Below are 27,406 nucleotides of genomic sequence, written 5' to 3' on the forward strand. Positions count from 1 at the left end.
AAGCTTGGGTAGCAGGCCAGGTCCCTGGTTAGGGACATAAGAGAGGCAACCGATTAATGTTTCTCTCACACACTGATGTTTCTCTTCCTTTCTTTCCCTCTCCATTCCCCCCTCTCTAAAAAATAAATAATCTTTAAAAAGGTTTCTGCAGGTTTTTGCACCGCTACTTGTATTGCATTTGGTATAATTCTTTCCTGAAGCAATTTGGCAAAACGTATTAAGGACTTTTAGATGTTCATTTAAAAAAATTAATAGACTTTATAATTTTTAGAACAGTTTGTTTAAAGAAAATTTGAGCAGAATACACAGAGCTCATATAAACTCCATCTTCCCTGGACCCTACAGTGTTTCCCATATTACTAAGATCTAACATTAGTATGGTACATTTGCTACAATTGTAATTGGTTATGAGAAACATAACCAATGACCAAACATGTAAATTCCATCAGTGATTACTTTAGTAATCTTGGAAAAACATTTTAATCACACTGTATAATAGGCTTCTCAATCTGTTTTTCCTTGTGCACAATAATAATACCTCTACCCCATTGTTGGGAACCCTGGTTTACTACCTGGTTTCAGAAACTGTAACCCTCCATGGCTAAGGCTGAGTGAGAGACCTTGAGACCCTAAGCCACTAAGGAGTCAAAGCTTATCTCCCTGGCAGGAGCACCGCCTCTGCCCACTTTAATTCATCCTGCCTGGCTCCCAGTGCATGACCAGTTATCCAATGATGGTAAGATTCCTCAAGGAAGGGATGACCCAAGACAGGAAGGGCCCTCGGGGAAGGACTTGGGGGCTATGGAGAAAAAGGGTGATGGACCCTCGCCCCTTGGCTTTGACATAGCCTGAATCCTCATTCTGTCTGCAAGAAGTCTCCTAATCTCTTGGCTGCCCAACTTTCCCTGCTCAACCTAAGCCTGAAACAATGCTGGAGGTGGGTGCAGCCCTGTGCTGGAAAGGGTGGGTTCCCCTGGGGCGCTCAGGCCTAAGAAAGAATGCATAAAATTCTGTGAAACCTGCTTTGCTAATACCCTCAATTTAAATGAGAAGGGTCAAAAAATGAAGTGAGTTTGTTCCCCAAAATTTTAGTCCTTTAACTATCTGACCCTGACTCAGAATTAGCCCTCAGTGTTCTCTGAATCTATTATCTGTTACTATTGTTTAGAGTTCTATTATCTATTGTTTGATCATTACTGCCTGACAATCATTGATGAGCTTTCCATATATGCCCTGTATTCCTATGCAAATTAAGCCAATAAAAGCCTGTCAAGGCAAGGGTTGGGGCACTGTCCCCTTGAGAGAGTGGCTGCACCGTCCCTTTTCCTGCACAGGACATCGGTGGTCCATGTGAATTTGTCTCATCTCATCCATAACACTGAGGACACTGCAGGCCGGTGTCTACATCACCCTATATTTATAGCCCATCACTTCCAGAGCTAAAAGCAATAATGTCAAGGCCAATCTAAAAACATAAAGAGCATGCCATGTCCTGGTAGCTCGGTTGGTTAGAGTGTCATCCCCATACCCCAAGGTCGTGGGTTTGATCCCCAGTCAGGGCACATATGAGAATTGATCAATGGGTGCATAAATTGGTGGGATAAGTTGGTATTTCTTTCTCCTTACTTCACTCTCTCTCAAATAAATTTTAAAAAAATATAAAGCACACTTTCAACTCTATAAAAGGCAAAGTCTACATAACTCAGAGATATTTATATTTACATAAAACTGTAGGCATGTTATATATACAAAAAGAAACATCAGTTATTATGTCTAAGCCCAGAGTACAAAGCTAACACTATTTTCTGAGAAACACATTACAGCTCAAAATAAAAAGGTTGTCTAAAAATGTAATGGGAGAGAAAAAAACCCTCAACTTCATTAGTAATTAGGAAAATTATTAAGATCACAATGTGATACTATTATATAACCACCAGACAGGCTAAAATGAAAAAGATACCAAATCTCACAAAAATGTGAAGCACAGACTTCCAGCCAAGATGGAGGTGTAGGTGGAAATACTATACCTCCTCGCACAACCAAATTTAGGAACAATAAATATTTAAAAACCAGAATGCAACCAAAACAGAGAGAAAATTAAACTATACCGAAGTCTGACAACAACAAACCATTCATCCAGACCGGTAAGAGGGGCGGAGTCAGCAGCTGATAGAGGGGGGTCGCACAGGAAAAAGCAGTCAGACTGACCCAGGCACCCAGGCAGCGGTTGGCAGATCCTGGGCAGATCTGTGGGGTGGCAATGGGCAGACCCAGTGAGTGTGAAAGGCGGCTGGCTGACCACAGTCACACATTTACACGCAGATAAAGCAGGCAAAGGAGCGAGCAGTGAAACAGACCACACAAACCAGGACCCCAGTGCCGGGAAATAAAGGCACCAATTAAAACTTTTGGGGGTCTAGGTGGCTAGACCTTAGAGGCTCACAGAGAGTTCGTTGGAGAGACCCACAGGGTGCACAAGCCCACACATCTGGGAACTAGCACCATAAGGGCCCAATTTGCTTGTGGAAAACAGCAGAGGTGACCGAAATCCAAGAGACCAGAAAAGAAAAAACGCCATTGCCCCTCTCTGACCCTGCCCCCCACATACAGAGTCACAACCCAGTGACCTGCGTTGCCCCACCCTGGTCAACACCTAAGGCTCCGCACCTCATATGTAACAAGCGCAAACAGACCAAAACATTATGGCTCAAGAAGAACAGCTCAAAACCCCAGAGCCAATACTTCTAAGCGACCAAGAGACAGCCAACCTATCAGATGCACAGTTCAAAACACTGGTGATCAGGATGCTCACAGAACTGGTTGATTTCAGTCACAAATTACATGAAAAAAATGAAGGCTTCACTAAGTGAAGTGAAGCAAAATGCACACAGAACCAAGACTGATGGGAAGGAAACTGGGACTAAAATCAATCGAGTGGACCAGAAGGAAGAAAAAAAATGACAATGAAGAAACAAGAATTAAAAAAAAAAATGAGGAGAGGCTTAGGAACCTCCAGGACATCTCTAAACATTCCAACATCCAAATTATAGGGGTACCGGAAGGGGAAGAGGAAAAGCAACAAGTGGAAAAGTTATTTATACAAATAATAAAGGAGAAGTTCACCAATCCGGCAAAGGAAATAGACTTCCAGGAAATCCAGGAAGCTCAGAGAGTCCCAAAGAAGCTGAACCGAAGGAGGAATACACCAAGGCACATCATAATTACATTAGCCAAGATTAAAATGAAAAAGAGAATCCTAGAAGCAGTAAGAGATAAGGGGACAGTCACCTACAAAGGAGTTCCCATCAGACTGTCAGTGGATTTCTCAAAGAGACCTTACAGGCAAGAAGGGGCTGGAAAGAAGTATTCCAAGTGATGAAATCCAAAGACCTACAACCAAGATTGCTCAATCCAGCAAAGCTTGCATTTAGAATGGAAGGGCAGATAAAGTGTTTCTCAGATAAGGTCAAGTTCAAGGAGTTCATCATCACCAAGCCCTTATTATAGGAAATGTTAGAGGGACTTATCTAAGAAAAAGAAGATAAAAAAGATGAACAGTGAAAGGACAGCAAACTCACAGTTATTAACAACCACACCTCAAACAAAAGCAAACTAAGAGGACAGCTAGATCAGGAGCAGAACCATAAAAATGGAGATCACATGGAAGGTTATCAACAGGGGAGTGGGAGGAGGAGGAGTAAGAGGAGAAGGTACAGAGACTAAGTAGCATAGACGGTAGGTAGAAAATAGATGGGGGGAAGGACAAGAATAGTATGGGAAATATAGAAGGCTAAAGAATTTATAACACATGGACATGAACTAAAGGGGGGGAATGGGAGGAGTGGGTGTGCAGGGTGGAGGAAAATGAAGGGGGAGAAATGGAACAAGTGTAATGGCATAATCAATAAAACATATTTTTTTAAAAATGTGGAGCACTGGGAACTCTCAAATTCTGTTAGAGAACCTATAAATTGGTATATCCACTTTGGAAAACAGGTGCACATTATTTACTATGATTAAAGATTTATACACTAGAACAGGGGTGTCAAATTCATTTTCACCAGGGGCCACATCAGCCTCACAGTTGCCTTCAGAGGGCTGAATATAATTTTAGGACTGTATAAATGTAACTACTCCTTAACTAGGGGCAAGGAGCTCAGTGCTGCTGCTGGGTAGAAACAAGGTGCTGGCCAGATAAAACAAGGTGGAGGGCCTGATTCGGCTGGGGGCCTTGTATTTGCCACCTGTACTCTAGAATTCAGCAATTCTATTCCAGATATATAGCCCAGAAAAACTCCTGTACATGTATACCAAAATAAGAATGGTCATAGCAGAATTGTTCATAATAACCCCAAATTGGAAGCAATCTATATTATTCACAAACAGCATAATAAATAACATTGTTCATAATAACCCCAAATTGGAAGCAATCTACATTATTCACAAACAGCACAATAAATACATATGGATTATTGAGCATTATAAGGCCACTGTATAAACTACAGCTACATACATAATGCTGACTGAAAGAAGTTACTGAACAAGAAAAAGATACAGTATGACTTCACCTATATAAAGTTCAAAAACAGATAAAACTTCCGATATCATTTGAGTGATCGGCTAAAAGGAAAATCAAGGAAACCATTATCACAAAACACAGAAGAGGTTGTTGCAAGGGGTGAAAGGCTGTGATCTAGGAAGGACAAATGGCAGGCCTCTGAGAGCTGGCAATGTCTTACCTCCTGACCGAAAGTGGTTACATGGGTATTTGCTTTATATTCTTTAAGTTGTTCATGTGCATTACACAATCTCTTGTGTAAATTTGATATACTCAGATAAAAACTGTGTGGGGCTACCTCTTAAGACAAATGTCCCATCACATGATATGCTTAATCAGAACTAAAGGTTCACATCAGAACTATAATAGCAGGAATTCAAGAACTGGTCAGGAATATGAACTAGATGGCCAACAGAGTCCTGCTGATCTACATATTTTATGGCTCTATTTTCATACCTTGTAACGATGATTTTTATGAACACTATTCTGGAAGCAGTCCATACAGAGTACACATGTTGGATCAATTGCACAATCTCTGAAAAAAGATTAAAAATCAGATTCCAAAATTTAGATTCTTCCCACTGATGCTTATGGTATGACTACAATGTAATGTGGATAAGTCTCTTATATTGTCCACAAACTGAACATGAAAATACTTCAAAATCAGAATTCCAAATAATTTTGGTCTCATTTTAGCTATATTTATCCAAGTGTGGATATGTGGTTTTGTTTCTTAATTCACCCTCATTACTTTGAGCTTGCAAGTTTCAAACTGTTAAGCTACAACTCAAATTTAGTTTTGTGAAAAATGATCAGCTTTATAAATTATTTGCAATCACCTCACCCTATTGTATTTCTAAATATAATTAATAAACACTGTTCATTGTAAATGAAGCTTGGACAAAGAAAAAATTCATTAGAATGTAAGTATCATAAGGGCAGGAATTTCTATTTATTTTATATGTTGATATGTCCCAAGCACCTAGAACAATGCCTGGTACATGGTAGATATTCAACTAATACTTATTGAATGAATGAAATTCAATCTCTCTTAATCTCTTTCCTAATAACTACTTTTAAAATGTACTAGTTAAAAAAATAAAAATAAATAATAAGATGTACTACTTTAACATTTTCTGGAAACATTAAGATCAATATACAGTAAGTCCTCACTTAATGTCATCTATAGGTTCTTTGACTTTAAGTAAAACAACATATAACAAAACCAATTTTATAATAAGCTATAACTGATGTAAACAAGAGTTAAGTTCCTATGGCATCTCACCAACATTGTAACAAACAATGTTGAATAAAGTGTTATTTGAGGACCTGCTGTAAATCAGTGCAAAATAAAAAATTAATAAAATATTGAGAAGAGTTGAAGAGAGAGAATTGGGAAGTTTTAAAAATGAATCTTAAAATGCCAATAGGAAATAAAGATTGTCTAATAATACTCTCTAATATATATGTAATGTACTGACTTATTTAGAGCAGGATTTCTAAACCTTAGCAGTAATGACATTTTGAACCAGATAGTTATTTTTTAGGAATAGAGGAGGCCATCCTGTGCATTGTCAGATGTTTAAGCAGCAACCCTGGCCTCTACCCACTACTACCATTTCCAAAGTTGTAACAATTAAAAATGTCTCCATGACACTTTTGGAGGAATGAGGTCTACAAATGACTACTATGCTTTAGTTGAAACTGACTGAGCTTCAGCTAAAAATACATAAGATAAATGAACCTTCCCATGCTATACAGAAAAACAGTACACAAAATACCTAAACCGCCTTTTTCCTAAAAAAAAAAAAAAAAATTGGATAATAAGCCCTGGCTGGTGTGGCTAAGTTTATTGAGCATGGGCCTGCGAACCAAAGGGTCGCCAGTTTCATTCCCAGTCAGGGCACATGCCTGGGTTGCATGAAAGGCAACCACACTTTGATGTTTCTCTCCTTCTCTTTCTCCCTCCCTTCCCCTCACTCTAAAAATAAATAAATAAAATCTTTTAAAAAAGATTTGGATAATAAGACAGTATGTTCTAAACAGCTAGTAAACTATACATAAAGCAGTCAAACTTGTAATTATAGTGCAGCAAAAAACAATCCGCTGTATTTATAAAATCTAAAAAGTCACCTTCCTAACCTAAACTACCTCTAATAAAGTGGGGGGGCGGGGGACTAAAAGTGCTGCTACGATCTACAAGTTGAAAATTTCAGGCAGAAGTAGGGAGTAAAAAAGTTCTTCGTGCTACCATGGCATTTAAATCAACTGCCCTCACAAAGGGCAAAAAGCTTAAAACCGCTTCCAGTTTTCATACCACTGGCCTCCCTTACCCAGCAAAATTCTAACTGTCTCTACAGGTCCATAATCTTTTGGCACCAAATCTCACTTGGTAGCAAAAATAATTACTTGAGATGTCATTAGACTACAGACTTTATTTATACCACTTGCTGTGAATATTCATACATTTCTTACAGAAATGCTGTGTTTGATTATAATAGAGAAGTATTCAGAATTCTGAAATACACCTGGCCCCAAGGGTTTCAAATAAGGGTATGTGGACTACATAAAAAGGCCAAAATCTACCACACACATTTTTGGAGAACATGAAGAAAAAAATGAGAGAACTATTTAGTTATGTCATACTAAAAAACAAGCTATACTAGCAAAAACAGACTTATCAGTGCATAATAAAAGTTAAGTAGGATTAAACATGTAATAAATAAAGCTAATACATCATGAAACAAGTACAAAATATCAAGATTGTAATTTAATCCTGTAAATTCTAATTCTTACCTACAAGAATATGTTGTTTCTCCACTTTTGAAAACCTTACCACAGAGTTGAAATGCTCCACTATGTTTTAATTTCTCTAAACAAATATCTGGATCTTCTCCAAATAAATACCATTCCAGTGGAGTGAATATTGACGTTTGTATACTTTCCTCCTGCTTTTCCAAGTCTGGGTCCATTTCAGCCAAATAAATTTCGGGCACCAATTGGGCCAAATGGTGCAAGAAAGCAGTATCAAAGTCAACCTGCTGATCCCACCACTGAAAGAAAAGGAAAGAGTAGACTTTGTTGTAAATTCCTTCTTAAAAATCTAGGGGCACCAGTAATGGCACAGTTCTGTAATTTCAGAGAAAGCGGTTTATAATGTATTCTTATTTTATTCTTGGTAATACAAAAAGAAGTAGGTGATTAAAAAAAAAAAAAAAGAAAGAAAGCCTTGGAGCCCTGCTGGTGTGGCTCAGCAGACTGAGTGACTGCCTGTGAGCCAAAAGGTCGCTGGTTCGATTCCCAATCAGGGCATGTGTCTAGGTTGCAGTCAAGTCTCAAATTGGTGGGGTGCAAGAGGCAACCCACACATAAAGATCAATGTATCTCTCACACATAGATGTTTCTCTCCCTCTCCTTCTCTGTTCCTTCCCCTCTCTCTAAAAGTAAATAAATAAAATCTTTAAAAATAAAAGTCTTGCAAATAAGTGACTGCCCACATATACCATAGAATCTAGAATAAAGAACAGCAGCTATAGTGGGTAAAAATTATCCTTCCCTTCTGGAATGGCCAACTTTTAGTGTGTAAAGGTGATTCTATTATTATATTATCAGTTCAAGGCTGTACAAAGCATTTCCCATACTCTTAGGTTGTTTTAGGGAACCATGTATTTAGTGAGAGAGCAAAATGAATGAGTGCCAAAGAGTTTTTAGAACACAAAAAGCATTAACCATAAAAGACAAAGAGGGAAAAAAGTAAAATCTGCTCTCCAAAAGAAACTGTTATGGATGGCTTATATGCCATGCTTATTTGCACATAAGAACATGCCCAACATTACTAGTCCTTAAGAAAATGCAAATTGAAATGACAGTAAGATCACCCTACATAACCTATGAGAATGGAGGCAAAAAATAAAATAAAACAAAAACTGGCAATACCAAGTATCAACAAGAATGAAGAAAAGTGGAAAAGGAAAATGTGGTAGGAATTCAAAATGGTACAGCCACTTCATAAAGAGTTTAGCAGTTTCTTATAAAGTTAAACATACACTTACCATATGACCCAGCAGTCAAACTCCTGGGTATCTACCAAAAACTAAACTAGAAATGATGAATTATAAACTATAATACATCCAAACCAAGGAATACTACTCAGTAATAAAAGGAATAAATGCAATATCAGATTGCATACAATGCATGCAATATCAAAAATGCATCAAAAGAAGTCAAACTCAAAAGGCTGTATCTGCCTCTTAGCAGTTGGGATAAAGTTCACATTGAAAGCATCTAAGTGAATTCAACAAAGGCCAGCCTCTGTGCGAAATACCTGATTCCGTAGTAAGTGGGTGGGTTTAACTGACACTATCCGCGGATTTCAGTCACATCACCATTCTGCCCTCATCTTCAATCAAACAAAACAGCTTTCCAAATATCAAGAAATGCCCAATTAAAAAAGACATTCAGGGATTACTCACTAGCAATTTGGGCAAAACATGAGTTCTAATTACCCCAAAACATCCAACCAGCCGAACATTTTTAATGCCACTCAGTAACAGCAGGCTTAAGTGAACTGAAGTAAGAAAACAGAAGACACTCGAAGGCATAACTATCACCCAACATTGGCAATTTAGCTGCAATTAATTACAAGTAAATTAATATTGTTCATTTGAAACAGATTGGCTTTCTGGTTTTTATTAGTATTTCATGTTTCTCTTACAGCTACATAAAAACAATAAGGCATTTATATCTAGTTTTATATTTTATACATTTAAATTATATTCTAAACTTTAAAAAATATTTCAAAAGGCTATGCACTATATGATTCCACTTATATTCTGGAAAAGGCAACTTACTATAGAGACGGAGGACAACAGAGTCTCCAGAGGCTGACTGTACAAAAGGCACTAATGGAATTTTTTAGAGCAATGAAACTGTTCTGTATCCGTACTACGGTGATATTTATACAACTGTTGGAACCTGTCAAAACTCACAAAGCTGTACAATAAAAAGTTACATAATGTAATTTTTTTAAATGCTCACCTGAGTATATATCTATTTTTAGTACTGTTTTTGAGAGAGAGGAAAGGGGGAGCATGAACAGGGGGCTGGGGGGAGAGAGGTGAGAGAGAGACATGGATCAGATGCCTCCCACACACACCTGACCAGGCATCAAACCTGCAACCCAGGAGTATGTCCCAACAAGGAATCAAACCCAAAACATTTTTTGATATATAGGAGGACACTCCAACCAACTGAGTCACTGGGTCAGGGCACTTTAAGTAAATTTTTTAAGTAAATGAAAAAAAGGACATAGTTTAAAAAATGAAAAGGAGGAACACAGATCCAGAGAAAATACTGTACTTGTAATAATAATCTGAACACTTTCCCCCAAAGAGAAGAACAATGCAAGGATATCTATCCTCTCCTATTCAATATTGTTTTTTAAATATGTTTATTGATTAAGCTATACACTTGTCCCAATTTTTTCTCACTTTTGTTCCCCTCCCCTAGTTCATGTCCATAGGTCGTACATATAAGTTCTGTGGCTTCTCCATTTCCTATACTATTCTTAACCTCCCCCTGACTATTTTGTACCTACCATTTATGCTACTTATTCCCTGTACATTTGCACTCTTCACCCCCACCCTGGTAACCCCTAAGTAATCTTCATTTCTGTGATTCTGTTCCTGTTCTACTTGTTTGCTTAGTTTATTTTTATTTTTGTTTTGTGGAGTTTTTTTTTTACATTCAGTTACTGATAGTTGTAAGTTTGTTGTCATTTTATTGTTCATGGTTTTGATCTTCTTTTTCTTAGATAAATTCCTTTAACATTTCATATAATAAGGGCTTGGTGATGATGAACTCCTTTAGCTTGACCTTATCTGGAAAGCACTTTATCTGCCCTTCCATTCTAAATGATAGCTTTGCTGGATAGAGTAATCTTGGATGTAGGTCCTTGCCTTTCATGTCTTTGAGTACTTCTTTCCAGACTCTTGCCTGCAAAGTTTCTTTTAAGAAGTCAGCTGACAGTCTGATGGGAACTCCTTTTTAGGTAACTGATTCCTTTTCTCTTGCTGCTTCTTATCTTTCATCTTGGGGAATATAATTATGATGTACCTTGGTGTGTGCTTCCTTGAGTCCAACTTCTTTGGGACTCTCTGAGATTCCTGGACTTCCTGGAAGTCTATTTCCTTTACCAGATTGGGGAAATTCTCCTTCATTATTTTTTCAAATAAATGTTTCATTTCTTGTTCTTCCTCTTCTCCTTCTGGCACCTCTATGATTTGGATGTTGGAGTATTTAGAGTTGTCCTGGAGGTTCCTAAGCCTCTCCTCATTTTTTTCAATTCTTGTTTCTTCATTCTGTTCTAGTTGGATTTTTATTTCTTCTTTCTGGTCCAAATCCTTGCTTTGAGTCCCAGTTTCCATCCCTTCAATGTTGGTTCCCTGTATATTTTGCTTTATTCAATTTATACAGCTTTCACTTTTCCCCCCATTTTGCAACCATACTCAACCGTTTCTGTGAGCATCCTGGATACAAGTGTTTTGAACTCTGCACCTGATAGGTTGGCTATCTCCTCATCACTTAGTTCTACTATTGAAACTTTGATCTGTTCTTTCATTTGGGCCATATCGTTTTGTCTCAGAGTGCCTGTTATGTTGTAAGGGTCAGAGCCTTAGAAAATTGCTAGGGTGAGGCAAGCCACTTTGCTGCACTGTGGTGCTGTATGTGGGGGTGGGGTCCAAAAGGGAACAATGACTCTTGCTTGGCTTTTGGCTGGCTTTAAGTCACTTTCCCCGCTACCTACAAGCAAATTGGGCCCTTCTGGTGCTGATTCCCAGGTGGGTGGGCTTGTGTACGTTATAGGACCCTGTGGGTCTCTCCAATGAATTCTCCTGTTAAGATGGGAGTTTCTCCCACTGCTGCAATTTTCCGGTTTTTATAGACAGAGATTTTGAGGCTTTAATTTCCCTGCTCTGGAACCCTAGATTGCATGATCTTTCTTGCTCCCCAATTGTTCCTCCCAGTTTATCCACATGTAAATGTGGGACCACCCAGTTTTCCAGCCACTGCCTTGCTGCGCATCCTCTCTGCCCCTACTGACCACTCTGTCCCTCCTTTTTATCTGGATGAATGTTTCTTCTTTAATCCTTGGTTGTTGGACAACCAAGGATTGTCCATACAGTGGACAATCCATACCGTTTGATTTTCTGGCAGTTCTGGTTATATTTTTAAATTTGTTATTGTCCTTCTTTTGCTTGTGCAAGAAGGCAAAGTGTATCTACCTACACCTCCATCTTGGCCAGAAGTCTCTCAATATTGTAATAAAGTTCTTAGCTAGTGTTAACAAGTAAGAAAAAAATAATAAAAGGTATGAAAACTGGAAAGAAAGAAGTAAAACAGTCTCTATTTACAAATGGTATGATTATCTCCAGAGAAAATCTCAAGGAATTAATTTTTTAAGTATTTTTAAAAGGTTTTATTTATTTATTTATTTTTAGAGAAGGGGGAGGGGGGAGGGAGAAAAGAGTGGGAGAGAAACATCAATGTGTAGTGGCCTCTCTCATACCCACTACCGAGGACCTGGCCTGCAACCTAGACATGTGCCCTGACTGGGAATCAAACTGGTAACCCTCTGTTTCACAAGCCAGCACTCAATCAATCCACTGAGCCATGCCAACCAGGGCTCAAGGAGTTAATTTTTTTTAAATATATAAAAATTGTAAGTGAGCCCTGGCCAGGTAGCTCAGTTGGTTAGAGCATCATCCTGATATGCTAAGGCTGTGGGTTCGATCTCTGGTTAGGGTACATAAATGAATGCATAAATAAGTGGAACAACAATTAATGTTTCTCTCTCTCTAAAAATTCAGAAAAAAAGACTGTAAGTGAATTGAGCAAGCCCACTAGATACAGAATCAACATATAAAAAGTACCTGTATTTCTATATACTAGCAACAAAAAATGGAAATAAAATTTAAAAAATAGCATTTACAAGTACCAAAAAACAAAACATTTGGTCATTTACTCAATAAAAGATGTTAACAAAAGACTGCTACACTAAACACTACAAAACATGAAATTTCTAAAACATCCAAATAAATGAAGACCTATATATTATATTCGCTCATCATAAGATTCAATATGATTAAGGTGTCTATTCTTTCCAAAGTAATCTACAGATTCTACACAATCCTAACAAGATTTTTATAGAAACTGACAAGCTGATTCTTAAAAGAATATGGAAATGTAAAGGACTTAGAAGAAACTTATACTACCTGATTTCAGGACTTTCTATAAAGCTACACTAATTGAAACAGGGTGGTGTTAGCATCGAGATAAACATATTTATCAATGAAACAGAAGAGTCCAAAAATTAATCCACATATATGAGGGTGGACCCCAAAGAATCCCAGAGTTTATTTATAAAAAATTGTGTATTTATTCTTACACGTTTAAACTTCAATCATCTACAAAGTACTCTCCATTTGATACAATTCATCTATTGGGACTTTTTTTCCACCACTCAAAAACAGTTTTTGAACTTGTTGATTCTGATGCCTTTTAGTGCTTCTATTGCTTTTTTGTTTTACTTCTTCCACATGGGCAAAACATTTCCATCTGAGGACATTTTTCATCCAAGGGGAAAAATAGTGGTTTAGGGTAAGATTAGGTAAATAAGGAGGGTGGGGCATGGGGAGTCATGCCATTTTTGGTCAAAAACTGCTGAAAAATCAGCATGGTATGAGCAGGTGCACTCATAAATCACCTATTATGAAACAGGCAACGATGCTGAAAAAGTTTATCCAAAAAATTCACTGAAGCCAAATGCAGCCTCTCACAACACCACTTAGCTAGTACACTGATACAGATGGGTTTCTAGAACACTCACTTAGTGGGGAAATCCTGTACTACAAGGGCTCACCTTCCAGAAGATAACCCTATTTTGGGGGGTTCCTCCCTTCTATGTAGTCAATTGATTTTTGAAAAGGAGCCAACACAAACCCAAGAGAAAAAGACAGTATTTTCAAAAACTGGTGCGGAGTCATTAGGTATCCTCATGGAGAAAATAAACGAACTTTAACTAATACTTCACACCATACACAAAGATTAAGTTGAAACAGGTCATAGACCTAAATATAGAAGCTAAAACTATGACACTTCTTGATGAAAACACAGGAGAAAACTCTTGACATCCTTGGAGCAAGCCAAGATTTCTCGAACAGAACACAAAAAGCACTAAGGATGAAAAAAAAAATGGATAACTGAACTTAATCAAAATTAAAACTTCCAGATGTTCTTCATGCTACTCCTTATGCAGTTTTCAAATTTTTCATATAACCAAATAATGAAGATGAATTTTTAGAATAAATGTATTTTTTTATTTTATTTATTTATCTTTAGAGGGGAAGGGAAGGAGAGAGGGAGAGAAATATCAATGTATGGTTGCCTCTCATGAGTCCCCTGCTGGGGACTGACCTGCAACCCAGGCACGTGCCCTGACTGGGAATTGAACCTCAATCTTTTGGTTCGCAGGCCCGTGCTCAATCCACTGAGCTACACCACCCGGGGTAAAGAAATGTATTTTCAAACGAACATGTCTCTACCTCTTGAACCTATCTAGCTATACACCTTTCTATGAATTTACATAGAAATAGGAGGCAACTAACAAGTATACTTAATCATACACTAACCCGTCTTTCCAATAGGGCACTGGGCACCAACCTACAATCTATCTTGTAAGTAAGGCACTGGCCATTTTGGCACAGGAACACCCCTGTCCTGACTGTGAGCCTATTTAGACTACTGGGAAGTGCTGCCTGGGCAAAAAATTATCAAGAGAAGGAAGTATTAAGGAAGAAAAATTAAAACTCTTCAGTCTGTAAAAACAATGGCTACATAATGTTTATAAAACTGCAAATTTATAAAATTAATTAAAGTTTATTAAATAAACAAATATATTAATTAAATATAAAGAGTTTTAATAAGGTAAATAGATATTTATTCACTGTATCTTAGAGTAAATTAGCAGGTGCCCCTTGAAATGTTAAAAATAATTTTCAGGGCAAAGAAAAGGAATTGGATTTCTATTTAGCTATGATAAATTCATAAAATTTGTCCAGGGAGTTTTATAAGATGACACAGAATTATGAATTTACATAAGATACTCTGGTTTCTCTTCAGATTGTATAAATCTTTTGCCTTTTACTAAAGATTTCTATGGAAAGGAGCAACTCTGGAGAAAAAAACAAAAAGAATTTACAAGGTTCCATAACAGATAACTAAGGAAAGTTACAAATACTTGTTTATATATAAAGTTTTCTGAGTTTCCTTTCTTGAAGCTCAATATACCTCCATAAATAAGTTCAACTTAGTAAAACTTTATGTAAAATATGTTAAAATTAGGCATTGTGGCCCTGGCTTGTGTGGTTCAGTGGACTGAGCACCAGCCTGCGAACCAAAGGGTTGCTGGTTTGATTCCCAATCAGGGCACATGCCTGGTTGCAAGCCAGGTCCAGAGTGGGGGCACATGAGAGGCACCCACACATTGATGTTTCTCTCCCACCCTCCCTCCCTCTTTTCCTCTCTGTCTAAAAATAATTTTTTTAATCTTTTAAAAGTCTATTATATATACTTTCAAATTTCCTACACAAATTTCAGTTTTCAACATGTACATGTACATATATATGGTACATCTATGCATACGCTTTCCTAAAAACAGAATAAAGATCTGGAAGGAGAAATATATCAAACTGTTAACAGTGGTTACATGGAGAGAAGAAACTGGAGGAGGGTCTAGGAATTTTCCTACTTCATTTTAAACAATGTTATATTGCTTGACTTTGACAATATAACAAGTGCAATACTTTTGCAATTAAGAAAAAACTCTTAAAATCTAAGATATATAATACACCCATTTAAAATGATGCCAAATAGTTTCAAAGTCTCTCCCTGATGTACTGACTAAATAGAAAGAAAAAAGATAGTAAGTATAAAGCAGAAAGACCCTGCAAATACCAAGTTAACCAAATGATTAAGATAAGTATCTCTAGTAGTAAGAAATATTCATATCAAGAATCCATTTATGTGATGCACTGAGCAAAAAACAGTACCATTTTTGTAGTATTTTCCCCAAAATATAGAGCGTCAGTCATTCCAATTATGAAAAAACATCAAACTCAAATTGAAGAACATTGTACCAAACAACTGCTCAATATTCCTCGAAAATGTCAAGGTCATGAAAAACAAGGAAAAATCAAGACACTGTTACAAACTAAAAGAGACTATAGAAAGAACCTGAGATAAAGACTGGAAGAGACAAAGGAAAAGTAACAATGAAATGTGGGATCCTAAATAAGATCCTAAAACAGAAAAAGGGCATTAGTGGGAAAACTGGCAAAATTCAAAAAGGTCTATAGTTTAGTTTTATCAATATTAACTTCCTGTACCTAACAATTATAATAAGGTTATTTAAGATGTTAACATTAGTGGATATAGGCGTGAAGAATATAAAAGAATTGTTGGTGCTATTTTTCCAAGTTTTCTGTAAGTCAAACACGTTCAAAATAAAATGTTAGAAAAGAAACTGATACTGAAGATGTTTATTTACTAATAATGAAAGGCATGAATAAAATACAGTTTGGTAAAGTAGGTTACAAAGTATTATGTATTAAGTCTCATTTTGTTTAACTATTATATATATTTATATAGGGGGGAAAACAGAAGGAATATATACCAAAATGTTAACAGTGGTAGGTAGTGGGATTATAGAATATTTTCATGGACTCTGTATGTTTGCTTACCTAATATGAATAATATCCTTACAGTGATTTCATATTAAGGAGACAATTTTTTATTGTAAGATTTAAAATATTTTACTAAAACCTTTTTTTAAAAAAACATGCCTTCCAATATTCTAACTACAAGTTCTCCAGGGTACTCACAGACCAAGGCCTTGTTTTCTCCATGCGCCTGGCAATTACTATAACTAGTTCTTCTCTTCAAACAGTTATTAAATGGAAAAAATTTCTGTATATTTAGTGCTATACACAAAACAAACAATTTTATGTCCCACCTAATTATGGAAGACATAAAACCAATTCAAGTTTTTCAAGAATATTTTCAAGAACATGAGACACTTGAGAGTTAAAACTGAAGAGAGCCAAAAACCTAAGGGATCTTCTGATTCAAGTCCTTCGAGTACAGATCAGAAAACCAAGTCACAGGAAAAAAGTAAATTGGCTTAACCAAGATCAAATAAGCAATTAATATCAGTCAGGAACAGAACTTAGGTATCCTAACTCCTAGAGTTCAGTGCTCATTCTTCTTAACCAAATATAATTAAAACTTCTTTTAACTTTACTCTTAAGATTTGCTCAGTTTCACTCTACTACTAAAACAAAACAAAAAACAAAGCTTTGCCTTCTTTTAAATTTTTCCTCCAAATGAAGGCTCTTAGCTAACAACTGCCTAACATTCCTGGATACTACTAAATATTGTATATCTTTGTCAATACATGTCTTAAGGTGAAGAACTAACATTTTGAAATGTCATCTTTATACTGTTGTTTGATTTGAGCAGAATGTCTGGGTGTTGATACCTTAAATTGCCCTCTCCACTGATCTTACCACTGGCTCTCTAACCTTTTATCCCCATCCCACCTTAACTATTTCTCAAGGTCCATTTAGCTCTAGACCCACCTCCTGAATACTTCACTGATCAGCCTAAAAAAATTTCTCTCCCCTATAACTCCAATATAGCACTTAAGGAGGGAAGTACTCATTAAGTACCTATACTTCTGCCAGATAACATCTGTTACCTTTAAATATGTACATCTAGCTACTTCAACCAAATTGTCAGCTCCTTGAGAACAGGAACTCTGCCTTCCAAATCCCTGTACACCACAGGCCTACCACAGGTACATAACAAAAATTCTCAATCAATGCTGAATGTTATAGACTTCTAGCTAGAGAGAACAAAGCACATGTTTGACAACATTAAGCCTTCTAAAACTTTGTTTATAGAATTCTTATAAAAAATAAAATTATACTCTTTTACTAAGATTTTTCCTAAATGATTGCCACAACTATAAAAAATGTTTTAAATTAAAATGTCTTTTTTTTCCAGATAAGAAAAACCACACAGGATGTATTTCATTGGGTGACATGTTCAGGAATTATTGGTGATAGACTAAGATTGCTTTTCTTTTGTTTGGCTGCTTTTAGTAATTTTTACAATTTAAGACAAGAATAAAATTATTTTTTTTAATTTCAATGTCTAGAAAAACAAAATACTTTTTTTCAGCATTTGGAGTTAAGAAAAGTCTTTCCTGATTGTTCACTGAAAACAAAGTCTCACCATATTTAAATTCCCAAACATTCCAAACATTTCCCTCATCCCCAGGGACTTGGATGCCTGTTACAGAACATCATTCTGAAAAAGAAACTTACTTTTTTTTTTAACTTTTTTTTAGTTATTTTTCAAGTACAGTTTTCTGTTTATTTCTCCCATCCCAGCCCACCCCACTCGTGCTTCCCACCTCCCTCCCATTTCCACCCCCTTAGTTATTGTCCCTGTGTCCTTTATACTTGTTCTAAATCCCTCCCATTTTCCCCTTAAATTCCCTCCCCTCTCCCCTCTGGTCACTGTCCCCTTGTTCTCTATTTCAGTGTCTTTGTTTTTATTTTGCTTGCTTCTTTGTTTTGTTGTTTAGCTTCCTTTAAAGGTGAGATCACATGATATTTGTCTTTCAACACCTGGCTTATTTCACTCAGCATAATGCTTTTCTAGTTCCATCCATGCTGTTGCAAAGGGTAGTACCTCCTTCTTTCTCTCTGCTGCATAGAATTTCATTGTGTATATGTACCACAATTTTTTGATCCATTCATTTACTGAGAAACTTACTTTTTAAAGTATAGTGTATAATTCTTTTCCTAAGTCTTCTGTTTTGAAGTGGTAACAAAAGTTTGGGGCTCTAGAATTGGTCATGTGGCAAGTACTGGATTAGTAACTGGAACACCTCTAGGCACCAAGAAATCTTCTGGTTATACAAAGTTTTCTTGTAACACCATTTGGCAGATTCATAAAGTTTAAAAATTAAGAAAACAACAACAACCCTGATAGTTCAACTACTTATCCCATAGGGAAGCCCCATCCTATCAGCTAGCTCTTTAATCCTGTGGCAACACTTCCCCTTGGCCAACTTCCATTCTTTCAGCTCACAAGTAAACTAAAATCTACCTTCCTGTAACTTTTAGCCTATACTGCCTAAAATAATCCAATACAATTTACTCTGCTATTTCACCCAACAGCCTTTCAAATAACTTACGATACCTGTTATGCTTCTCATTAGTCTCATCATTCTGAGACTAAACTGGGAACATAGAAACTGAAGAAATTTGGCCATCCCTAATGACACGGTATCCAAACCACACTCCATTACTCTTTTATGGAACAGGTACAATATGCCTCCATGCAGAGCAGTGGAACTATTTATTACCTTCCTTATCCAGAACACTAAACTGCTTTAAAAGCTCATGTTCTTTTTTTGGCAGCCATATCACATTATGACTGAAATGAGTTTGCAGACAAGTAAATGCCATAGATCAATCACTTATAAGAGACCTAGTCCTATAATTGTAATGAAAGATGGAATTTACTGTTAATTACTTAAAAGTAATTCACCTTGTAATAGTTTACTTACTGCCATTCTTCAGAACAAAGTCTATTTGACTTGTTTGGAAGAGTGGGGCTATAACCACTTAATGTGTTTTTATGGACTACCTTTTAAAGTGCTTTTGAACTTTTGGTATGCATGGGTAAGCTAGAAATAACTTTAGCCAAAGTAGGAAAAATCTATTAATTCCTCTATTTGTTTTTATTCTCTGCCTTGTAATCTAAGAAAAGATTTCAGTCAGGTTGTAAATATATGTTGAATACTGTAGGAAGAGAATATAAGACATGTACCCCATAGGTTAGGAAAGCAGATTTTACTCATCCAAAGTTGTCAAGGAGAGCTTAGAAAATTGGAGCATGAACCTATGGTCAGAGGAGAAAAAGGAAGAAAATGGTTTAAGTGGGACAGTATGTTCTGAAAGCCAAACACTGACAGCATATGTATACATTTTAACAGGAAAGAAAAGAGAGGGGCCTTGTTTATCACATGACTCTGTATTTGACCCAGCCTATTTTATCAATGCCATGAAGACATAGTAAACTTTCTTATCATATTTACAAATACAAGGCTGGCAAGGATAAAAAAAAAATTTTCCTTAGGCTGATGTTGCATTGAAAGTAATGAAGTGAAATTTAATTGTGATGAAAGTAAAATCTATTTGGATGAGGCTTATGTTATTTCCAGACAGCAAGTAGCACTTTGGTAAGTATAACTCTTCTGGAATCTTTCAGTAACTTTGATTTAGAGGAGCATATTCCCATAAGCACTTAGCTTATTACAGGGGTGCAACTTAACATTTAAAAGTATTAACAGTTTCTAAAAAGGCTGTACCAAATGCTTTTAAAAAATCAAACTCATCAAATTAACTATGGTTTTTTCAATAAGAGGTATGTTAACTCAGAATACCTTAGAAGAACGCATTAGGAGTTCAAAGTAAACCACCTGGTATTAAAGAGGTCTTAACATTTTGTCTTAAGCCATTGGAGGCAATGGGATAAAAGCTTAAAGAAAACTGTTCATTTCCCAGAGCATAGTGCACTGAAAATCAGAATTTTCCCTAGCTATTCACGACAGAAATTGGGAGGTGATAAGGCAAAAAACAACAGGCACTAGGCCCTGTAATGATCTGGTGACAAAGCACTTTTATTAAAACTCACAAGACCTTAGTTTTCACCCCAGTTTTCTCACTCTATGAGGGCCCTTACTACAGAAAGCTGTGTGCTGGCCTGAAATTATATAGGGTCAATTTCTAAGGCAAATCACCTCCACTGAAAATGACATGTAACTTGTTGCTCCTTTCTCTTTATCTTAATATTTCAAATTCAGCTATCAAAAGATTATTATTTTTTAAAGATCTTCTACAGATGAGATTGTAATTTTTTGCTTGATTTTTCATAACTTTGCACAAACATAACCATATTAAACTTTTTTAAAAAACTGAAATCCCCCTATTTGGGTACAAGATAACTTTTTGGTAGTAATGGAAATGTTTTAAATCCTCATTTGGTAGTAGTTACAAGAGTGTATACTCTGTCAAAACTAATTAACCAAATGCTTTAAAAAGATGATTTTATTACACATAAATTACATCTCAATAAGGTTAGTTTTTTTAAAAGATTTTATTTATTTGTCTTTAATAGGGAAGGGAAGGCGAGAGGGAGAGAAACATCAATGTATGGTTGCCTCTCATGTGTCCCCTACTGGGAACTGGCCTGCAACCCAGGCATGTGCCCTGACTGGGTATCGAACATCGATCCTTTGGTTCGCAAGCCTGCACTCAAGTCACTGAGCTACACCAGCCAGGGCTCAATAAGTTTAATTTTTTAAAAAACATTCCCTATTCAGCCCTGGCTGGTGTAGCTCAGTGGGTTGAGTATGGGCCTGTGAAACAAAGGGTCGCCGGTTCAGTTCCCAGTCAGGGCACATGCCTGGGTTGCAGGCCAGGTCCCGAGTAGGGGACATATGAGGGGCAACCACACATTGTTTCTCTTTCTCTCCCATTCTTTCTCCTTCCTGTCCCCTCTCTCTAAAAATAAATAAATGAAATATTAAAAAAAAAACATTCCCTATTCAATTTTAAGCTTTGTAGCTTTGTTATCTCTTAACCTCCTCAACTCCTGAATTACCACCACATTCACTCACCTCAGCTAATATTTCCTCATTCAGTCATTCATTCATGCATTCAATAAAAATATTTGAAGCAATACGCTAGGTAGTGAACATACAGATGTGAGCAGGAAACAGTTCATACTATCAAGGAGTTTAAAGTCTACAAGGAAAGACAGACAGTAAACAGGCAATGCTGAGTATAGCCCAAGACACACTATATACAACAAGAGTATGAAAAAGGTGTGTAGGAACACCAAGGCACATCTAACCTGGCTTTACCCTCAGAAACACCTGATATAACTCCATGTTCTAAAACTCCTAAATCCCCCTTTTTGACCATAACGTTCCGTCTTTCCACTTATTTTAACATCATAATTTTAATACCTTAAATCCCACCAATTCCCCTGGCTTTTCTTAGTTCCCTCTTCAGTCTGGACTCAAGGCTACCCATTACTCTAATATGCCCCCTCATTCCCTCCTTCCTCTCTCCCTACCTCCCTCCTTCACCCATAAGCTCCATCCCCCAGTCACTAACAATCTTGCTTAAAAAAAAAAAAAGCATTAATGTTGATTCCCCACTTATTCATTAGGAGTATGTAAATGTCTACCATATCAAGCACATACTAGGATATATCAGTGAACAAGTCAGACATGATCCTTGCCTTCAGGGAGGTTACATTCTGGTAGGAGAGACAGACATTTAAATAAGTAAATAAAGGCAATGCAGTAATTAGAGTGCAATAATTGCAGTGGTAGAAAAAAATAGAGTACTCTGACAAAGAATAAGAGATACACATCTTTTAGACAGGCTAAGTATCAAGAAAAAGCAGAAGAAGAACACTCTAAGGAAGAAAAAAATAGCAGGCAAAACACAGGCCCTAAAGCAGGATACAGCAAGAGCCTATTTTACAAACTAACAGGACATGATGGCTCAAACTGAATGAGGAGAAAGTAACAAGAAGTTAGGGGACATGTAGAGGCCAGATCAGGCAGAATCTTGAATGTCTTGTAAAGAGGTTACATTTTATTCCAAGTGCAATGAGAAACCACTAAAGAATATAGGCAGGAAATTGTCATGAATATGATTTAGTCTTTAAAAAGATTTACTCTGGTTGCTATGAGAAGAATGGACTGGAAGGCAGCAAAAATGGAAGCAAAGAGACGGGTTAAGAGGCCACTGCAGTTTCCTAGGCAACAGATGGTGACTAGGACTAGAGAGGTGGAATGGAGACAGAGTTGTTTGTGTTCAAGGGCTATTATGGAAGTGACATCCACTGAGACAGGAATAACAAAACTCTTGATCTGCCTTCTTCCTTCCCCATCCGAAAATCTGGTCCTTCCTCTCAGTATATGACACAACCACAGCCATGAATGTTTAAGCCAAAAACTGGGGATCCAGATATCATTTGTCTCTTCCATTTTCCCTCATGCCTAATTCACATGCAAATCTTTTTGTTTCTTCCATACTTCCAAAATCTGTCTCAAACCTATCCTCTTCTCTTCAGTTCCAGTGACTTCTCTAGTACCAGCCACCATCAACTATGGCCTGGGTAAGCTACTGCAGTAGCTTCCTAATTGCATCCCCCCCCCCCCCCCCCGCCACCAGCATTTGAAACACTTAGACAGACATCCAAGGGGATATGTGAAGTAGGCAGTTGGATTTTTGATTCTGGAGCTCAGAAGTGAGATGACCTAAATTTGGGAACTGAATGCATATAGACGGTATTTAAAGCCACAGAACTGAATAAAATCACATAGGCAAAAAGTTTAGACAGGAAAAAAACAAAACAAAACAAAACAGAGCTTAATACTATACCAGGAAAAATCTTCTGAGAAGGACATATCAAAGAAAATCCAGTCGAACAAAAGGCAAAAGTTCTGCCAGACCATCCCATATATTCTCTGAATTCCCAATTTTTCTCAGTCCTCCTCTTCCTAGACCCAATAAACCACCCATTCCTAGAAACTACACCCTATATACTACACTACTTTCCCCTCACACATGCCTGATTGGCTACTCTCTTCCTAAGTCCTTCCCTGGTTTTTCCTCCATCTTCTGCTCCTGAAATTCAATCATTTCTGTTCCCCCTCCTTCTCTCTCTCTCTCCCTCCACGTGTGTTTGTCTCTTTCACATATATACCACGTCTCTCCAGAAAAAGTCCAGCCACTGTTAATGAGAATGGTTTACACAACATTGGTGTAACCTGGCAGCCAAGGAGAGTGAACTGAAATGCACATGCGTGAACAATGACAACTTTACTGTACTGGTCAGTGGGGGTGGCAGATGCCATTGAGTGAGCATGTGCACTGTGTGGCTGTCTCATTCAAAATGACTGAGCGAGTAGAACAATGAATCTACATTAACTTTTGTGTTAAGCTTGAACATTTCTCTGTAGAAATGTTCTCTACAGGTATAGACAACTGGTGATTGGCAGCTTCATTACAACAATGCACCCACTTATGCATCACGTCTTGTGCAGAGTTTTTTGGTGAAACATCAAGTCACCCAGGTGACTCAGCCCCTCTACAGCCCAGCAACTTCTGGCTTTTACCAAAATAAAATCACCTTTGAAAGGGAAGAGATTTCAGACCATTGATGGGATTCAGGAAAATACAATGAGGCAGCTGACAGTGATTGGGAGAACTGTGTGAGGTCCCAAGGGTGCCTACTTTGAAGGGGATTCAGGTAACACCGTCCTGTGTACAATGTTCCTTGTACCTTGTATTTTCTTCAATAAATGTCTCTATTTTTTTTTATGATTGTATGACTGGATACTTACTGGACAAAACACATACACAACACACTTTCCTCCTCAAAGTTCTTATCTATCCATACAATGTCAACTGTCAACTCTGTACTGAGAACTTCCAAATGTCTAAGTCTTACTCAAAGTGTGGCCCACAAAACCAAGACTTCAGAATCCACAGGGCATGCTTGTGAAAAATACAAATTCTTGGACCCCACCTCAGACCTACAGAACCAATTCCCCTAATAATTGTTCTTAAGCAATGGCATTTATAAATGTCCAATAACTCATACCTATTATTCCACTTTAATCATGTTAGGTGATGGTACAAATTTAAGAGCCTTCATATTTGTTTATAGCAATATGACAGAAAAATGACCTAGGGACTAAGAAGGAAGTTTGATTTAAGGATAGCAGAAACTATAACCACAGGTAAGACTCTGTAATGGAGTTGGTAAGAGTTCTTAAACCTCTGTAACTGTCCCATATTTATCATTTTGGTTTTTCCTACCTCCCAATGGTGATTAAAAATACAAATAATTCAAATGTCAAAAAATCTGACTTGTTTTGCTTAACAGCAAAGAAATAATCTGGAAAGCCAGAATCTCACTCCGTTGTCAGGATAAACTTGAAGATGATAACTTTAAAAAGAAAAGGAAAATAAGATGCCCTCTAGGGTCCTCAAGCAGATAGAGAGATCCAAACCAAAAAAGCAATCAATCATGAGGCTTCACAGTCACAGGTTTTCATCCACCATCACTCTATCTTGTATTAAAATTATTTGAACATGTGTCTTATCCGTGTCTCTGGACTATGAGTTCCCTGAAACTATTATACTTCTCTTGGCATCTGTCTACTACTTTGAAAACCTAAAGCCTTGCCCCGAGAAATCTAATCTTTCTTAAAGTAGAGTTTGCAATGTAATTCTAGCTCAATTCCTGTTCCATTGTCATCAATCCCAAATAAGTCCAGATTGATGAGACTTTACTGTACCACCTGGAAGGAATAAATATATCAAAGCTTTAAATAAATGCTAGTCATCTTTAGTGATACAAGATTATGGTAACACTTCTACCCAGAGCAACAATTTCCCCATTACTTCTAAGTACTTCTAAGGTGTAATGGTAGCACACACTACCATTAAATCCAGGCGTTTCCACTGCTTCTACACTTTCCCTATCTTCTAATTTCTTCGCATCTCATACACATGTTTCCTCCTTCAATACCAGCAGTGAAGTGAGGTTTAATTCCTACCTGGGATAGAAGACAGCTGCAAGCACTACCAGAGCTGGTGGCCAAAGCCTTATTCCAACTCCCTTTTTACCTGGCTTCTATCTCCCAGCCAGACTCAGCAGTCCCTGGGGTGGACTCTTATTTCCAGAGCTCACCCTGTTCTCTCATAAAGCAACACTCAAGTGTCTGCAGTTTTAAAATAGTGCTAGAGGGCTTTCACTAAAACTACAAACCAAAGAACCTCACAAAGAGGTGTACATCCCAAAAGAAAAACTGACAAAACTCAACACTGATAAAACTCAACGATCAATATTTGAATATTTCCTATATATCTCCCAGCATCCAGATCATTACCTAGTGTCACCCCCTATTCATCCTCCTTGGTCAGCTTTCTTTCTGTAGCCAGACGATTGACTCAAATTTGCTCACTATCTCTGCCTTCTTCTTCGTTCAACATATAGATTCCGATATTAATTAATGGTATTGCTCTAACCTGAGGTGTCTGGAAGTCTCTTTTCCACCTTTAAAAAGCAGTGACAGAAGACAGGTTCCGCCAGTGAGGATTAGGTCTTGGGGTTCTCAAGATATTGGAACGAAGGGCTGCAATTGCCGTACCCCACATCTTGACATGAGTTGACAGTGGCACCATACTCTGACACTATCGGGCCCCACCCAGCCAGCTTCGCTCTGCAACAGGAGGTGCTTCGTCCAGGATTCCTGCCGCCTCTATGGGAAAATGGCTCTTCCAAGCCCGCCTCAGCCCCCACAACAGACCCAGCTACCCAACACCATGAGTCCTTTCCACTTCAGGATACAGACATGCTTCAGCTCGTCACCACTAATAAATAGCAAAGTCATTATATTCCATAGACTTGGCCAGCAAGAATGTGGGTGATGACTAACTTTTTATTTGGTGGCTTCTTTCCAGATCGATCCATACGACTCTCCCTCCCCAGAGCCGCCATAGAAGCCCCACATCCTCTTAAGCGCGGTAGGGAGGGACAGATGGGTACAAGAGGAACTTGCCCACAAGGACTTACAGATGCCAGTTGCTGTGGGGTCTGGAGCAAGTCCGGGCTGACTTCCATCCTCTCCGTTGCCCCGGCCTCCTCGTCCGCCATCTTGCGGGAAACTGACGCTTGCATTGGCAGACCCCCGGCCGGAGGCAAGCGGAAACCTGTGGCCAGTCCCGGAGCCGAGGGACGACACTTTTACGACGGCCCCTGAATTCTCATTTGACACAGACTCGAACAGCGGTTTCCGGTTCCCTCCCCGGAAGCTGGCGTCGTGGCCGGTAGGGCTGGAAGGTTTTCGTTCCCGACGTTCTTAGTCGTGATGCTTGCAGGCTGCCGGCCGTACGTCTGGTTTCGGTGATACGAACTGTTGCACCTCCGAGGTGGGAAATAAATTCCGAGTCCATTGTGAAAGGAGAACAACTGCCGGGGGCACTAAGTGCGAACCCGTTCGGCGTGTTTTAGGTCTGGATGTGTTCTGTCTCTCAGCGTACCTGCCATGGCTCCCCAGAGCCCACAGAATGGAAAAGCACTCAAAGATACTACCTCTTTAGGAATGTAGCCTGTGGTCCCTACACGCGCACGGTAAAACTCGGGCCCCACCTCTTGGGCGAGTAGTAGTAGAGAAATAACGCAAAATTTGAGACCTAGTCATTCATCTGTAGAGGGGACCCAAACACGATAATCCTCCCTCATAAAAACAGCAAGGTTGATCTATGTGGAAAGATACAGATAAATTAAGTGAGGGGCTGGGGAGGACACTCAGATTTCCGCAAACTATATATGTAGGCTGATGTACATTAAAATGTGAAGGAAACACTGAAAAGGGAAGAGAACAAATAGCTCCGAGAACAGGGAGAAGAGTAAGGTGGTCAAGAGCAACGGTAGCTTCATCTGTATCTTTTTAAATTGTTACAAAACATCATTTACAATGTATTTTTTAACAAAAGGAATGTTTTAAAAGTTCCTAACAGGAAATAATACGAGTTAATTGGGAAAAGATTAAGTCAGATCTTCACATCGTATATCAGAATAATTTTAATGAATTTAAGGGTTAACAACTGAAAAAGGAAA

The 27,406-nt window shown here is 37.9% G+C and overlaps 1 protein-coding gene and 1 non-coding gene across 7 annotated transcripts in view; one reads left to right on the plus strand and one right to left on the minus strand.

Moving 5' to 3' along the window:
• The window catches only part of UBR1 (ubiquitin protein ligase E3 component n-recognin 1), a 125,753-nt gene extending 99,226 nt beyond the window's left edge, over positions 1-26,527 (minus strand). For 5 of the 6 annotated variants that reach the window (XM_037161665.2, XM_053665988.1, XM_037161667.2 and 2 more), the window contains exons 1-3: positions 26,360-26,527; positions 7,355-7,611; positions 5,015-5,093 (exon numbers count right to left, since the gene is read on the minus strand). In XM_037161665.2, the coding sequence (XP_037017560.2) occupies positions 5,015-5,093; positions 7,355-7,611; positions 26,360-26,464 (441 nt within the window). In that variant the 5' untranslated portion in view covers positions 26,465-26,527. The remainder of the gene's footprint in view (positions 1-5,014; positions 5,094-7,354; positions 7,612-26,359) is intronic. The other variant, XM_053665993.1, reaches the window with a different exon arrangement.
• LOC119061321 (U5 spliceosomal RNA) lies at positions 14,718-14,837 on the plus strand. Its single transcript, XR_005084753.2, has one exon. It is a non-coding gene; the product is annotated as a U5 spliceosomal RNA (small nuclear RNA).
• Positions 26,528-27,406: the final 879 nt, after the last annotated feature.

The sequence above is a fragment of the Artibeus jamaicensis genome, unplaced genomic scaffold, assembly GCF_021234435.1.
Source record: "Artibeus jamaicensis isolate MK-2021 breed Jamaican fruit bat unplaced genomic scaffold, CSHL_Jam_final contig_1132, whole genome shotgun sequence".
NCBI lineage: Eukaryota > Metazoa > Chordata > Mammalia > Chiroptera > Phyllostomidae > Artibeus > Artibeus jamaicensis.